Below are 17,438 nucleotides of genomic sequence, written 5' to 3' on the forward strand. Positions count from 1 at the left end.
TCTCTCCATGTTCTCTTAAATCTGTCAGCTCTGAGCACAGTGCCTTGAGCCAGTCCTATCAGAGAGAGTAATTTGTTAAGAAACTTGCTCATCTAACTTTTTCCATTACCTGGAGAGCTGCCCTGTGCCAGGATAGTGGAGATCCATGCAAGATAAAGCTGACAGTGTACCAGACCTGGTGCTCAGTGTTAACATCAATAAGAGATGCTGAGAGAGAGCACATCACTCCCAGCCCTCTAAGCTGACTAGCTGATCACAAACTGTCACTGGGAAATCTCACTAGTAGCTGGGAAGAAAAAAGCCAGTCTCTGTAACACAGTGTCCCAGAGGATGCTCCACAGTGCCGATAAACTTGGGTTAAGTGGCAGTTGCAAATGCCCTTTTTGTTTTTCTCATCTGTCGCAGATCCTGCTATTACTATGAGTCAAGCCACTACAGACACCGCATGCACCGAAATTCTCCCTTGTATGTGAGATCACGTTCAAGATCTCCCTACAGCCGTCGGCCCAGGTAATGAGGCATGTCATTTTCCTTTGGCTCCCTTTATCCTCTCCTTGAGATGACAAGATTTTCTCCAAAACCCTATACCCCTCCCCATATTATTATTCATTTTGCTTATGCAAATTGAGGTGGTTGACTTAGTGATGAAGTTATGTTTCCCAGGTATGACAGCTACGAGGAGTATCAGCACGAGAGGCTGAAGAGGGAAGAATATCGCAGAGAGTATGAGAAGCGAGAGTCTGAGAGGGCCAAACAAAGGGAGAGGCAGAGGCAGAAGGCAATTGTAAGTGGCCTGGAGCTCACTTTTATTTTAAAGTAGGGTTTCTTCTTTTTCTGTGTGCTTCTTTTGGTGATAGATTAGAAAATAAACAAAAGCTAAGTCTTTGTTAGTTTGTTAGAACAGGCCATTTTCAGCCTTTTGGCTTTAAAATATCCATAAGTCTTCAGTCCCCGTTGACCTAACTTATTGGAAAACAAAATGTTTAAGTCAGTATATTTCTCACTCACAGTTTCATTTTGAAGTTCGTTACTGTTTTCACCTTCTGTTTTGAAAAATGGAGGGAGCAGAGATTTTTTTTTTTTCAGTCAGATATTGGTTCTTTCTGGTCACAGGGTGAGTTTTTCTTTCTGTTTCCTGTTACTTCTCTCTTTGAGTGGAAAATGAGGAGGGATTGCTATCTTGTTTCAGTTTTTGTCTTTTTGGCCAGCAGGAGACTTAAATTGTCCATGAAAAGACTGAGTTCAAGTTGGATTTAAAAGAGGCAGGGGAGGAAGAGTTGCTAAGAAAGTCATCACTTCTGGCTGGGCGCAATGGCTCACGCCTGTAATTCCAGCACTTTGGGAGGCCAAGGCGGTTGGATCACTTAAGGCCAGAAGTTTGAGACCAGTCTGGCCAACATAGGAAACAGGAAATAACATAGGAGACAGGAAACCTTGTCTGTACTAAAAATACACAAATTAGCCAGGCGTGGTGGCACACGCCTATAATCCCAGCTACTCGGGAGGCTAAGGCAGGAGAATCGCTTGAACTGGGGAGGTAGAGGTTGCAATGAGCTGAGATTGCATCACTGAACTCCAGCCTGAGTGACAGAGTGAGACTCTGTCTTGAAAAAAAAAAAAAGAAAGAAAGAAAGTCACCACCTTCTGTGTGATGGTCGCCATCTAACTGGGTAGTTGACACACCCACATTTCTTACAAACTACTTTTCAGTGACATTTTATGGATTTCAGCACCACTTACCAGGGGGTATTATATTCACTTGACATAGAGACAGTGCTGACCCTTCTGTGTAAAGATCCAAGTTATGTTATATTTGTTTGCTCTCTGAAGATCAGTACTCATTTTCAGCAACTGCTGGCTAGTAGGTAGGCTTTACCCCAGCTCCCTACTGCTGTTTATCAGCCTAGACTTTGCATGGCAAAAATAAGGCAGTCCAGTTGTCAAAATCCAGCCCATGCCCGTGGCAGACATTCCTAATCGATAATGGAACTCTTTTCCATTGAGCCCCCTCAGAGCCTTACGATCTTTTCTGACATGGTGCTCTAGGGAACCATGACTAATCAATGAGATATAGCACTGCTTTTATTCAGTGCAGCTGCTGCCTGTCTGTGCTAGCCACTCAGAGTTAGCTCAGTGAAGATCAGCTTTTGACATATCTTGCATCTAAGTTAGCCAAGGCTTACGGAAATGATTTTTGACTGTAAAGGTTAGATTTATATGTTATCTTTAAGAAAACTCACTAACATCAACACAATTTTGCAAAACCTATATAAAAGGGCTGACTAATGGAATCAAAATCAAGCATTGGCCAACAGTTATCAGCTGGAGGATAAAGGTTAAATGAGAGATTTGCTCAACACAGGCATTTAAGGGGAAAGAAGGGAGAAGTAATTGAACACTTGGGCCAAAGTTTTGGAGGGTTTGCTGCCATTTAACTTTGAATCTACCTAAGACTGAATCAAAGGCATTTTGCAAATTACAACAATTTGCCACATTTTTCTCAACTTCCAAATGAGCAGTGATATTAAGATTTGCCAAAGTGTCATTAGTTAACACTTATGAAGACTAATGAAAATTAAAATTCAATTTTTCTAATGTCACTGTATTTAATTAATGGTGTATTCAATAATTATAATAACTCACATTTATATAGTGTCATATAATTTACAAAGCCTTTTAATATGGCACATTATAATCATTACAAAAGAAAATCATGCTGAGCAAGCATGTAGGAAAATGACTATTTTGGTGTTTGCAAATTTATATTTTATAAAATCCTTCATTTTTTCCCCCCAAAATAGGACATTAAAGAGAAAGATTAATAGTTTCATCATAAATTTGCTTATATGGCCAAGACACAACATAGTTATAACTAAAGCCAGATTAATATTTTAATCAAAAGTATGTAAATAAATGACGTGCATTTATTTTATGCCTTCTAAAGATGATTAAGTGCCAGATATTAACAAAGAAAGGAAAGGAGGTGTCTTTTTTGTTGCTAGTTTGACCCTTTACAAATAGAGCAAGTAGTGTCATTGGTCTAGATGAAACAAAAGCACCCTGAGGATGACCAGCCTCAGCTTGGAAGCAGATGCTACCCTGTTGTCCCTTTGTGTTACAAATGTTGACTAGTTCCTCTGTTAATTCTTAGATGAAAATAATCTGTATCAATTCTCTTCCAAAGCACACTTGAAACACAAGTGTCAACTTGGTTTGTATTAAATCATTTTACATTAACTAGACATTTGTGAGAATTTTGACTTTAAAGTTCATTTTTGTTTTTGAAAAGTAGATTGAAGGAAACCTAGAACATAGAGATTGTTTACTAGCAGAGTGAATTATAAATGATAAGTGCTTAATAAAGATTTGGGACTTACTGTTTAACCAGTTTCCACTTGGATAATTACATGCTATTTGAACATGAGTGAACACTCATAGCTCTTTCTGTAATAAATATTTGCCATGTGGTTGGGATATAAAATTAGGAAAGACATGGTCCCTGCATCCAAGGAACTTCAACTCTACTGGCAGACAAAGATACACAAACAGGCAATACAATGTGATAAGTGCTATTCTAAGGGGTGCATCTGTGGCACTATTGTGGTAGTATACTGGGGGGCAGCCAGATCTGTGTATGAAGGAGAACCTCAGACAGGGTGAGATTGATCCAAATCCTAAAGGCAGAAAGGACAAAGGTTTTCTCCCCCTGCAGTGTCCAATATGGTAGCCTTTAGCCACATGGCTAATTTGATTGGGTCATATTACGATATACTGTGTGATTGGATTTAGAACACTTGGTATAAAAAATAGTGTAAAATACTTCATTAATCTTTTTATATCAATCACAAAATGATATAATAGTTTGGACATGTTGAGCCCAATACAATATATTATTAACATAGATTTTTTCATATTTTTACTTTTTTAAATGTGGCTCTTAGAAAATTTTAAATGACATATACTACACTGTATTATTACTGGACATTGCTGTTTTAGACAGAGGCTATAGCTTATACTAAGTCTCTAGAAAAGAATAAGGTATATTGAGAAACTACTAGTCATTTAATTAGAACACTGAGACACAAGAGGGGTAAGAAATAAGTCTAAAGGGAAAGTGGAAGACAGCATAAAGGGTCCTATAATTCATGCTAAAGATTTTGAAATCTATCTTGAAGGCATCGTGGAACTATTTAATGAGTTTACTCACATGAATTTTTTGGATTGATTTCCTTCCTCCAAATGGTTGGTTTTCTAGCGCCATAATGCATCCCCAAAGTATATTTTTATGGACTTGAGTGCAGGGATACATGCAATGATTTTTAACTGATTTGAAAAAATTAACTTGAGAATTCATACATGGAAGAGCTAAGGGAACGAGGACAGTCCAGACCTAAGTTGGTCAGGTAGGTGATGTTCTTTCAATTTTTGAAACACCCTTAAAGTAATGGGTAAGAAGCAAATTACATTTAAGATATCTTGGGTGCAGTGTTGGGTTATCCATTAATCAAAGCAATCATATATTTAGGGAACCAGAAAAACAGAGGCTCCAAAAGGCAATGAAAAAAAAAACACTAGAAATTTAATAATTGTTATTTTACAAAATTAAAGGCATCTTTTAAACCTTTGTCTGCATTACTTATATTTTGAGTTCCATAAGTAGGAGGTGTTTTAGGAGGTCTGTAAACTTTTCATTGCTGATGTTTCTAAAATCTTAATTCAGCTAATTCAGCCCAAGTTGAGTGAACCAAATCCAAAAGCAAAGAGAATGCTAATAATTAGTAATTACCAATGCAAAACCATATATTGTGGTTGAATGTTACCATTGTTTCAGTTGGCACTTTCCTGTAATTTCCATCCAGACTCTTTCTCAAAAAGCAATTCACTTTCTGCCTTTCTCAGACTCATAAGCTTGAAATAATTCAGGTTATATTGGGACTCTGCAAGCCAGAGTTTAGTACTTAATGTCTAAACTGTCACTGCTCTAATTTCTTGTGGAGTTCTAAGTCCAACTCCATTTGCAATCTGTACAGTTTTCTGCCAGAAAACATGATAATGGGATGTTAATTTAAAGGGCAAATCTAGACATTATGATATGGCTCAGCACTTAAAACCAAAACCAGATGTGCTCGGGCAGCAATGACTGCTACTTTACTTCTCAGTTGGTCAGTGTCCAGCTCAGAAGCCAGGGACAGTGTATTGCTGCTGATAATTATAAACTTTTTCCAAATGGAATGAAAAGAAATTGTGCAATTACGCAGAGTTATTCCTTTTTTTTTTTTTTTTTTTTTGAGACGGAGTCTTGCTCTGTCACCCAGGCTGGAGTGTAGTGGCACAATCTTGGCTAACTGCAAGCCCCGCCTCCCGGGTTCACGCCATTCTCCTGCCTCATCCTCCCGAGTAGCTGGGACTACAGGCACCCGCCACCACGCCTGGCTAATTTTTTGTATTTTTAGTAGAGATGGGGTTTCACCGTGTTAGCCAGGATGGTCTTGATCTCCTGACCTCATGATCCACCCTCCTCGGCCTCCCACAGTGCTCAGAGTTAATCTTTTTTGGAGAAAATGAAATAGCTTTCTATTCAAGACTCTTTAAAGAGATATTTTATGTGGGTGAGTATATGTTATATTATGACTCTAAGTTCAATATTTAGAAATGTTCAGTTTTATGGCAAGATGATTAAATTCTAGAGATCTGTTATACAACATAGTACCTATAGTTAACTATGCTATTGTACACTTTAAAAATGATGAGAGGATAAATTTCATATTATTCACACACACACACACACACACACAGAAAAAAAAGAGAAAAAAAAACCCAAAAGAACGCAAATACATTTTGAAGGTGATGAATACATATAGTACCATGATTGTGATGATGGTATCAAGGATATAGGCATATGTCCAAACTCATCAAAATGTATATGTTTAATATGTACAATTTTTTGATATATCAATTATACTTCAGTGAAGCTTTTTTAAGAAGTAGTTATGCATACTCTTATTCTATAGTTTTCATGTTTTCTGACTTACCAGTATGTTTACTTGCATGTTAGCTTTTATTTGCATCTTACCTCTTAAGTAGACTAACCTGGACTTATTCACATTAACCAGCCTTAGACGCTAAGCAGGGATAGTAGCACATGGTACATGAATGGGGGACACTTTGGAAAAGTTTAATGCTACAATTTTGTTTTTTGTCTAAGAACACCACCTAGTAGTAGGCATTTATTGAATACCTACTGAATTAGGTTAGATAATCAATATTAACGGCAAGAAATTCTTAGCCTTTTTTACAGTCTTGGTATTTCTTTCTATCTGCACCTTTCCATGACCCTCTACTCCACTCACCTTTTCTTTTAGTTGGAATACACCATATTCCAATGGTATTTATAATGTCTTTGCAGTTTTTGAGGCAGTCGGGTTACAGCTAATCTAGCAATGAACACCAGTATTTCACTGCCAAAGTTGTTATATAGTTTCCTTAGCATAGAAAAAAAGATTGTTACATTATTCTGACTTGCAAACATAGAGAGAGCTAAAATCTACATTATATCAAGCTCTTCCTCGTTACCTAGCATAATAGGACATTTTAGAGAGATCACCCATTAAAAAGCATCAAATGCAGTACCTGGCATAGATAAGAATTCAACAAATGTTCATCTCTCTGCTACCTTCTCTCTTTTCTTAGTCAAACCCCTTTTATCAGGAGTAGTTTATTTGATGAGAAACAATCACTGTATGATTTCCTCCAGTAACCGGGAAGCTCTAGACTCTTTTTGATAAAGATTTTAGTAATGTGAAGTCAGTTAATTCAGTCATTTTTTTGTTTCTTTATTTATCCGCCGTGTTTTGGTATAATGAGGATTTACTATAGCTGTTAATGCAACGTTAGTCTTCAATTTTATTATCCACCCCATCAGCATACTAGCTTTTGTGAAAACTGAAGCTAAAAGTTATTGATAGATGTTCCATCCTCCTCAATAGTGAATACTGGTCTGAAAATCATTTTTCAAGGAGCTGTTTCCAAAGGTTTAGAGTTCCTCCAAGCCTTGAAGAAGTTGAAAATGTTATTAAGCATTTTGATTTCTTTTCCTTTCATCTCCTGTTTAGAAATTAATGTCTTGAAAAATTGGCTGCAAATGTTAAGGTTTTTTAAAGATATCAAATCTATTCATCTGTCTAATACAACTGCAACATGTTTAAAAGAATCAGTTCTTTGCTAGACATTTTGGCCAATCTTGGAAAGATTTTTGTCTTTGCTTTCTAGGCGTTTGGATGCCTTTTACTTTCATTTTTAGCAGTAGGAAAATCACGCACTTCAATAATTTTCTCAAATAAGCATTTCAGCATGTATCCAATCTCTGATCTTGGTAAAGTAGCGAGGCATGGCCCCATTCCTGTGCTTCATAAAAAGACAGGTAGAAAAACAGGCAATTCAAGTAATTGTGGAACACCCCTTCGGTTTCCTGTTTCTCCCCTCTAGGTTATATCTTCTTTTTACTGTAGAATGTATCAGTATCCATTATAAAAGGTCCTCTGGTTTATATTTTGTATGGGATCGTTGTTGCATACAACTTCGTATAAAGCTGCAATTCAGAGACTGTCCCAGTATGTCTGCATATGGGCATACATATGGTCGATTTTCACTTTAACTTCAAATTTCCTTGAATACATAGGCTGTGTTTATTCCCATAATGGTAGTTGAGCAATTTCTTTGCAATGGCTCAATTTCTTTCTCTCACTTCTGCATTTCCCCCCTTTCTCTCTATACAGTAGTAACTTTTCTAAAAGGCTCATTAAAAAAAAAAAAAAAAAAAAAAATTCCTTAACACCCATGAAAGCAGGCGCCAGGAAGTTTAAGTTTAGATAACAGTCCCATCACATTTGGCTGTTTGACTAGAGCTGTCTGCGTAAATAGAATGGAATGTGGTGTTATGATTCCCTTGCTCAAGTGTGCATCGATGGTCTGGGATGTGCCTCTCCATCCATTTCTACTTTCTGACTACCAGGATGTGCTTGGTGTTCTGAAGCGGCACAATCACAGCCTTCGATTGAGACATACAATCTACATGGAAGGGCATCAGGCAGTTACTCTGCATTGGTTATCTGCTTCATCTGGTCATTTATTTAGTCTCAATAGCTATTGTTAGTACAGTTATGTTTTACCAACTGTTTGTTATCTCCTACCTACCTTTGATTTTCAGAGGTGATTTTTATGAGTGAGATTCCTGCAAACATGTAGCTGCAAACATGTAGCTACTTCTTACACTTAAATCTGTAAGAACAAATTATGGAAATCTTTGTTTCTTCACTCAACTGAGCTCCCTGAGCAACGTTTTTTTGTTTGTTTGTTTTTGTTTTTGTTTTCTTTAATAAAGCATCAAATCTAACTTTCCTTCTTTGTGTCGGATAGTCTTACAGAATAAGGACCACACTTAGGCATCTTTGATGTAATGAAGGGAATGGGATGAGTGTTCAAAATGATTGATTGATTCATAACTGATTGATTTTACAACAGATATTCATTGATAGTCTGTTATGTTTCAATGCTTTATTTAAAATACAGTAGTGAAGAGAACAGATATGGTCTCTACTGTCATAAAGCTTTTATTATCCTGGGGAGGTGGACATTAAACAGTGGATAAACTATTAATTACAATTGGAAAGGAGAGTTTTCCATAAGAGCAACTAATAGGAATTCTGACCTCATTGCAAGTCTCAGAAAAAATGTGATTGTTGAGCTTAAGGTTGTTGTAGACAGTGTGTGTATGTGAGAGGCTTGGGAGTTCTGCAGTGTGAATAGGGTGTTCCAGTAGCAGGGAAAGAGCGTGTGCAAAGGCCTTGGGAAGGAAGGTGCACCGTATATACTAGACTAATAGAAGCTCAGTGTGGCTGGAAAAGAGAGTCACAGAAAGAATGCGATATGAGAGATAAAGCCCGTGATGACAACAGGCCCAGACCACACAGGGCCTTGTAGGTCTTGTTAACGATTTAGATCTTTCGTTAAACGTTGTGAGAAGCCTTTGGAATGTTTTATAAGTTAATAGACATCATTGGATTCCTGTTTTCTTAGCAAAGACTATCCTAATGACGATGGAAGAATAGATTGGAGAAGAATAAACATGGACACAGATCCAAATTAAGAGATTTTTTTGTTATACTAGTCCAGAACGAGAAGCTGGAAGCTTGGCTTAGGACACATGGAATAAAGAAAATAGGTTACAGAGAGATTTAGGAGAAATAAATCAAAAGGATTTGATGAGTAGTTAGACATGTGGAGAGGACCAAGAGAAAGGAGTAAAGGGAGGTACTTAAATTTCTTCCTAAATAACTGGCTGGATGGTGTTCATTTCACTAATACAAGAACACTGGAAAAGAACCAAATGGGGAGAGGGCAAGGCTGGAGGGTTGGGCTTCGGTAAGGTTGGTGTAGTGTGAGGCTCCTCAGGCACAACCAACCTGAAATGTCAAGTAAATGGTTGATTATTTGCACCTGAGGCTCAGGTGGACATAAGGATTACTTTCCTAATAAAAAATAGAGGCAAGAATGTTATATATGATAGAATAAGACCGGACATTGGTAAGCTTATCATCCAGGAAGATACAGGGTCTGCGAATTGTTCAGTTACATTTCACAAATGCTTGTTGGGTGCCTACTTCTTACCAGATTCTTGGCCAAACACTGGGCATAAGAAAATGTAAACCATTCAGTAAATAAGACAGGGCATCTTTTTGCTTTCAGCCGGAATTATTCTTTTCATCACCCAAGACCAGGGACTCTCAGTACATCCAAAGAAAACTCTTGGGCAAGCTAAGTCTGTACCTCAGTTCTCTGCTTCTAGTCTTTGCTTCAACCCAACTTAAATCTCTGCAACCTTAAATTCATTTTATCCTTGTTTGTCCTTAGTATACAAACCAGTTGGTGAGCACATTCTTTATATTAACTCCTTATGTTCTTAAAACTTTGAGAGACATCATAACTTTTGGCCTTATCTTCTTGGAACAAGAGATGTAGGATTGCTTCCTACACTAAGAATGCATTGCTGTGCTTTAAAAAAAGAATTTATCCTCAGGCTATAAAATATTATTTCTGTATTTTGTAGGTTATAAATTACTGATGACTTTCAGATTATGATGATATTGACTCCACTTGTGAAAATTAGGCCACACCCCTCTAGTCTATTCCTAAAATAAGACTAGATTTATTGGCAAAGTGAAATTTATAGCCTCTTTTATTTAGCTCTTATTCTTCGGAGACTCGTGGCTTTAAATGGCCTACATTTTAAGACTTTATTTCTTAAATTATTGTCTTTAGACCACCGGCATCAAAATTGCTGGGGTGTGCTTGTTAAAAATAAAGGTTGTAGAACCTTATCTGACATGTTTTTTTTAGTACAACTGGGATAAAGCCCAATAATTTGCATTTTTAACCAGCATCCCAAGTAATTTTTATTTATAGTAGAGTTTAAGAACCACTCTTTTGAGGACGTCAGAATTTGTTCATCTCATTATTAGAATTCTGAGTTAACGAGAAATGTAATAGTTTTGTAAGCCAGGTCAGTTTCATAACAATTTTGATTAATAATCAAGTCACAAATGTTCAAATATTTAATAGGTATTGTTCCATGATTTTTAAAAAGAGTGCATTATACAGACTTCTTTTCTAACACATCAAATTCATCTGAGAGTAGAACAGAGACATATAGGAAAGGTAGAAAAGAGTAGAGGTGAAGAGAAGAATGTATGTGAGTGAAAAGAGATTGATACTGAAGAAATGGGAATTAACACTTGGTTCAAATGTAGTCTTTCCTTCCATTGTAGTGTATGTTTTGCTCTAATTGCCATGTTCAGTGGGGTTTCTTATGCATGATTATACATTTATGAATGTTTTTAGGGGGTTAGCTTTTTTTTTTTTTTTTTTTGAGATGGAGTCTCACTCTGTCGCCCATGCAGTGGCACAATCTCGGCTCACTGCAACCTCTGCCTAATGGGTTCAAGCAATTCTCTGCCTCAGCCTCCTGAGTAGCTGGGATTACAGGTGCCCACCGCCATGCCTGGCTGATTTTTGTATTTTTAGTAGAGACGGGGTTTCACCATCTTGGCCAGGCTGGTCTTGAACTCCTGACCTCATGATCCACCCGTCTCGACCTCCCAAAGTGCTGGGATTACAGACGTGAGCCACAGTGCCCAGCTGAGGGTTAGCTTTTTTCCCATCTCCAGAACCAGCAAAACTCTCTCCTTCCTTCCCCCCATAGGAAGAGCGCCGTGTGATTTATGTTGGTAAAATCAGACCTGACACAACACGGACAGAACTGAGGGACCGTTTTGAAGTTTTTGGTGAAATTGAGGAGTGCACAGTAAATCTGCGGGATGATGGGTGAGAATCTTCAAGATTATTTCTTGTTTAGAAGTTGACGTATGTAAAAAATTATGGCCATAAGATTACTGGGATGGGAGTTGCCGATGTAAGTGCTTTGACAGATGACATGTTGAGTTCAGAACCTTATTTATTTTCTTTCATCCCTATTTATTAATCTTTCTAGTTGAGATTTCCTGTCCCAGAAATAAGTATTTAGCTGCTTGACAGGACAATCACACTGATAAATGGATGCAGTGGCTCAGACGTTGGCACCGGAGAAGTCTCACAAAATAGAAAGGGTTACAGTCCCGTATGCTAATACTTCTTAACCAGCTTTGAACTTCTCTTCTTTGTCCATTTCAGAGACAGCTATGGTTTCATTACCTACCGTTATACCTGTGATGCTTTTGCTGCTCTTGAAAATGGATACACTTTGCGCAGGTCGAACGAAACTGACTTCGAGCTGTACTTTTGTGGACGCAAGCAATTTTTCAAGTCTAACTATGCAGACCTAGGTATGGATTTTTTTTGTACGTGGAATGAGGAATCCATAATGTAGAGCTCAAGATGGGAGCAAACATAATCCGTCGGCATCTTGGGTTGAACCATCACTTTATTTTACTAAAGGGAATGTTTGAATACAGATTTTTAAGAAAAATGTATAAGACAGTTTCAGAAGAAAGGGGCTTAGGTTTTGGCAAGAAAGGACAGAAGTAAATTCTTTGTACTGTCTACTCAGGTGCTGAAAATTGTGGTAGGTATGTATGTGGATGTTGTGTGTTTCTACATGTGTTCATGATTTCTGTATGTGCGTTGTGTGTGCATGCAGCTTTATATTTTGTGAGTGCATGTATTGTGTGTATCTGTGTGGATATTGTGTGTGTGTGTGTTGTCTGAATATTAAACGTGTATGTGTGTGGTACTGTGCTTTGTGTGTGCATGTGTTGTGCAGATGTGTGTGGCCATGTGTTTACGTGTGCGTATGTAGGTAGGTATTGTATGTGTCTACATGTGTTTGTGATTTGTGTGCGTGCGTCTGTGCGTGTGTGTGTGTAACCTGCTTTTGCTTTCCAGGCCTACCGTGAATCCTTTCATGAACCATAGCATTGCCATCATTGTTTCATGGAATAGAATATGCAAAAGTCTCGTATTTTTCTTATTATTTCACAGACACTTAGAAATATCATTATTTTCTATGAACTACAACTAGAGAGAAGAAAATTAAATTTGATATACTAAATCACACTATGCTTTCTTTAAAAAAAGAAAAGAAACACCTGTTATTTGTTGAGTGCTTCCATATGCCAGACACAGTGCCAGGAGTTTTGCAAGCATTTTCCATTTAAGTACTAGAACTATTGTAGGAGGTGTATATTATTATTATCATCCCCATTTTACAGATAACGAAACTGAAGCATACATAATATTAATTTTTCCTGTTATAAAAGCTGTACAGACTCAAGGGGTAAAATGTGGAAAGTATAAAAAGTATTAAGAAAAAACTTAAAATCATGTATCAGCCTGTCATCTGAGAATGACCACTATTACCAATGAAGTGATTTGCCTTCCAGTATTTTGTCTCAGCATGTCTAATTTCGTATATTTGAATTTATATATATATATTTATATTTATGTAAACTTCCAAATTCTACTTTTCCCAATTAATATATAAATTCATGTTCTGCTGTGACTCATGAGATTAAAAATAATTTATTAACATACTTTAATGGTTACACAGTATTTTGCTGAGTGAATAGTACCATTATATTTAGTCATTACATTATAGCCAAATATTTAATTTTTTTTTTTTTTTTTTTTTTTGAGACGGAGTCTCGCTCTGTCACCCAGGCTGGAGTGCGGTGGCACGATCTCGGCTCACCGCAAGCTCCGCCTCCCAGGTTCACATCATTCTCCTGCCTCAGCCTCCCAAATAGCTGGGACTACAGGCACCGCCTGCCACCACACCCAGCTCTTTTTGTATTTTTAGTAGAGACAGGGTTTCACCGTGTTAGCCAGGATGGTCTCGATCTCCTGACCTCGTGATCTGCCCGCCTTGGCCTCCCAAAGTGCTGGGATTACGGGCGTGGGCAACCGTGCCCAGCCCACATTTAATTTTTAATTTTTCAATATTATAAATAATGCTAAAATGGATATCTTAATTTCCTTTTCAATTTTAATTTTGTTCCTTTGCATGTCATTCCCCGTCTAATGTGTGCATTGTAAGCTTTTAAATTCTTTGAGGAAGGAAAGTGGCAAATGTCTTGTGGATATTACATAGTTATTTTAAATTTATGTGTAATATTTATCGTGGAATTAACATATAAATCTAGTCCTCAGCATTATTAGATATCTGTATGCATTTTCTCTGGGTTGGTATAAAGAAGGAAACAAATACCAAATACAGGGATTTTTTTTCTTCTGTCCAACGAAGGGATGTCTTCCTAGAGTAATTGATATAGGTGATGTGCATTGTTCAGAGGGACTACGCTATAATTCACTCCACAAGCTAAATAGATAGTGGGAAGCAGGGGAGAGGCAGCTGACTATTAGAGAGATAGTGGGCTAGGGATGAAAATATAGAATGTGGCAAGTCATTTGTTCAAATGTTGGCTGATAAAAACAGTCAAGACGGATTGAAGTCTTGAGTTGATTTGACTTATTTTCTTCAGTGATGAAGGCCAGGGTGTTTCTAGTCTCTCAAAACATCTAGAGTTTAAAATAAGCTACCTAGAGGGGACTTTAGATCATGATTCATCACTGGTAGAGGGAGGATTGGATGGTATTTCCAAATTGAACTAGAGCCTCCCTGAAATATTTCTAAGAAGAATGCTTCTTCTCTCGTTATCTCCCTGCCTAGCCGGCAGCAATAGAAACTTTGCCATTGCTAAGCTCGCTCTGTATTTTCTGAAAAGTATGTTTGATGTGCATTGTAGTAGCATGGATTTTTCCAATTCCCTTGAACTCTACGATGGCACAAAGGTAGTTTTTTCCCCAGCTCCAGCATTGTATAGTCCGAAGAGGCCAGGCTTTGGAATCCTGCAGACTTGGGATTGAAATCTGACTTAACACTGCCATTGGGCAAACAATTCAACCCCTTCAGTTCTGCTTCTTCATTTGTAAAATACCGTATAGTGTTATTGTGAAGATTAAATAAATGTTTGTGATACTATTAGCACAGTGTCTGGCATAACATAGGCGCTCAATAAATAGTGGCTATGATTACAATTTAAAATGATGGGAATGAGAAGTTAGAAGTGTAAAGTCATTTTAAAATGGAAGAATCAACTCTAGGAATCATCCTTGGGACTCAAAAAATGTTTCATATGTCTTGTCTTTGTTCCCTGAAGAATTCAAATATTCTTGTGCTCACCATATTTATTGTTCATGCATGCTTCAGGGCATAAGAATATGCTGGACTCAGGGATTAGGAGCTTACACATATGTCACAATAGTAAACAAAAATGATGTGACACAGATTAATTTTACCAAGACAGGAAAGTTACCTATCATTCTAGATAGATTTAATCAATTTTCTTTCTGTTTACTTGCTCCCCAAAATGAAGTTAGCTTATATATCCTGTTTCTCTACTACTGAAACTAGGTAATGGTGTCAACAATATTGTCAGAGCAAAACATAACGATTTCAGCTACTATTTATGACCCAGTTTTATAAATGAGAGTGAGAGATTAAAATGACTTGATCAAGATTAAAACAGTGAAGCCAAGATTTAAGTTCTAGTTGCCATGAACCTGTAGTCTGTGTCTTTCAGTTTACTGTCTTATAAGCAAATGGATCTTTCTAAAGACCTCAATGAAAAGAAAATCAAAGGTGAAAGACATAGAGAAATTAAAGTAGGACTACAGGATCCAAAGAGAAAGATGGGTCAGTATTATGGATGTAATAGTTTTGATTAGGAATGAGTTATGTTATATAACTTAAACATTTAAAAAAATATAAATGACACATACATTATAAATTGTTTATTAACTGAAATAAATGTATCATATTATCAGTATTCTTGATTACATATGTAACTTTATGTATTGCTTTGCCATTCATTGATAAATCATTCCCACATCCCAATATAAATATTTTCAACCATGGTTTTAATAATATTTTGGTGTTTGAGATTAGTATATTTCTTCAACAAATATTAATTTGAGTACCTCCTTGGCACCAACAGTTTTCCAGGTGCTGGGAATATAAGTGTGATGTGATTTGTTTCAAATAATATAGTATCATTATTTGTAACAATTTATTTTGAAAAATTAGAGTGACTTTTTGAGTTATTCCTATAACATTTTTATTATATCTTACTGTGCTCCAATATCCTTTCATTAGCAGGAGAGAAATTGGTGGAGTAGATGTTATTGCCTCAGAAATTAAATGTAACCACATTTCATCTCATGCAACAAAAAATATTTTTTGGTTGTTTTCTGAGTAACAGTGAGCATGTATAAGTGGGTATATATGTGAACACTATATTTCACAGTGAAGAAACTCTTGAGAACTACTATTTCAATTGTTTTTTAAATATTTGCTTATCAAAATACAGAAACACTGAAATTCTAGAGTTTACTTAGAATATTGCAAAGTAAGGCAATTTAAAACACTCTCAAAGTATTACTCAAGGAAAGGTACGTGTATATGTCCCTGATGGTTCCAGGCTGACTTTTATCACACAGACTCCATCACTGGGGGACTCTTCCCTCTTGATCTACAATGCAAGTGGAATTCTGATTTCAGACTAATCTCTAGCAATGAGCTAGACTTTTTTTTTGTCTCTACAAAAAAGATTTTGATTGTAACAGCAGTTGTTTGTGAGGCCTTAGCAATATAAGAAAACCATTCATTAGCCTATGAAGAGAAATGTTGAAGCCAGTGTAATTTAAGAATTGACTATTTAAGATGTTATTGAGGAAAGATTGGCCAGTTTTGTGTCTGTTTTTTATGATTGAGACTGTAATTGTTCTTGTTGCTCTTACCTTAAAAAACTTGCTGAAAAAAACTCAGTAAAGACCAAAGGTGATCAGAATGAAAGGAAAACATAAGTAAAGACATTTCCTTGTCTTTAAATCTAGGTATGTAAAGGTAGATTGAAATTTGGGAAACGGGATGGTCAGGCTGGTTCTAGAGAGCTTGGTTTGCAATCTTGTCAGCAAAACAACTTTTTAGGTCAACGATTATGCCTCTGTAGTATCTCGTATTATACCCTTCTATTACTTTGACCATTTCGATTTTGTAACTTATTCTGGGAAAAGCATGGGAATTCTTATATTTTGGTAGAATTGTTAGTTTTCCAGAATGGTTTTGTTTTCCTTTAAATAAATGTTTTCAAAAGAATTAATGTATTTACAAGAGACTTTTTATTATATTTCCAAGCCACCCTTTGTTACTTGCAAGACCAGCAGAAATACCTGTTTTTTTCATAGAAGTCAATGGAGAAAAACCAGGAATACTTAACAGAATTTTACTTTGCTTTCTATATTGCTAAAATATGTCTACTTTATTAAGATCCATTTGAAGTAGCATGTGAAACTTTGCTCAAAAGCTTACTTGAACTACTTTAAGAGTCCAAGAAGGGTGTGGCTTTATTTATACCTGCACTTTATTTCTTCTTTCCGAATTTACTCTCCTGGGATGTGAAGCATTTCTCTCAATCTTCCAATTTGGGGAGAATTTGCACCACAATTTCTGGGATGTCTAGAGGTACAGAAGTAGAGGACCACATCATATGTCCCCTCCTGCCTCAAAGAGAAGCATCAGGTTGAAGTTCAGGGGACATTCTCATGATTCTTTCTCTCATACTCAACTGGATTTTATGCTCAATTAAATTAATCCCATTGAATAGGAAAATTAGTTCCAGCTTGTACTCTCACGTCTACATCTAAGTTATTGAGGAACCATGGGCAAGTCATTTGACATACCCGGGGGGGAAGGGGAGGGTGGTTATCTGCCAGAGATATATTAATGTTTGCTCTGCCTAACTCCCAGGGTGTTTAAGCCTAAATGAGTCAACAGGTGAGTATTTTTGAAAGCTCACTACTCCCCATCCTGTTTCTTTTTATCAATATAT

The 17,438-nt window shown here is 36.8% G+C and overlaps 1 protein-coding gene across 2 annotated transcripts in view; it reads left to right on the plus strand.

The window, feature by feature from the left end:
* PPARGC1A (peroxisome proliferator-activated receptor gamma, coactivator 1 alpha) overlaps nt 1-17,438 on the plus strand; it is a 681,573-nt gene that overhangs the window by 660,109 nt on the left and 4,026 nt on the right. For both annotated transcript variants that reach the window (XM_011935659.1, XM_011935660.1), the window contains 4 exons: nt 406-510; nt 664-784; nt 11,258-11,379; nt 11,725-11,876. In XM_011935659.1, the coding sequence (XP_011791049.1) occupies nt 406-510; nt 664-784; nt 11,258-11,379; nt 11,725-11,876 (500 nt within the window). The remainder of the gene's footprint in view (nt 1-405; nt 511-663; nt 785-11,257; nt 11,380-11,724; nt 11,877-17,438) is intronic.

The sequence above is a fragment of the Colobus angolensis genome, unplaced genomic scaffold (assembly GCF_000951035.1).
Source record: "Colobus angolensis palliatus isolate OR3802 unplaced genomic scaffold, Cang.pa_1.0 Scaffold146, whole genome shotgun sequence".
Classification (NCBI taxonomy): domain Eukaryota; kingdom Metazoa; phylum Chordata; class Mammalia; order Primates; family Cercopithecidae; genus Colobus; species Colobus angolensis.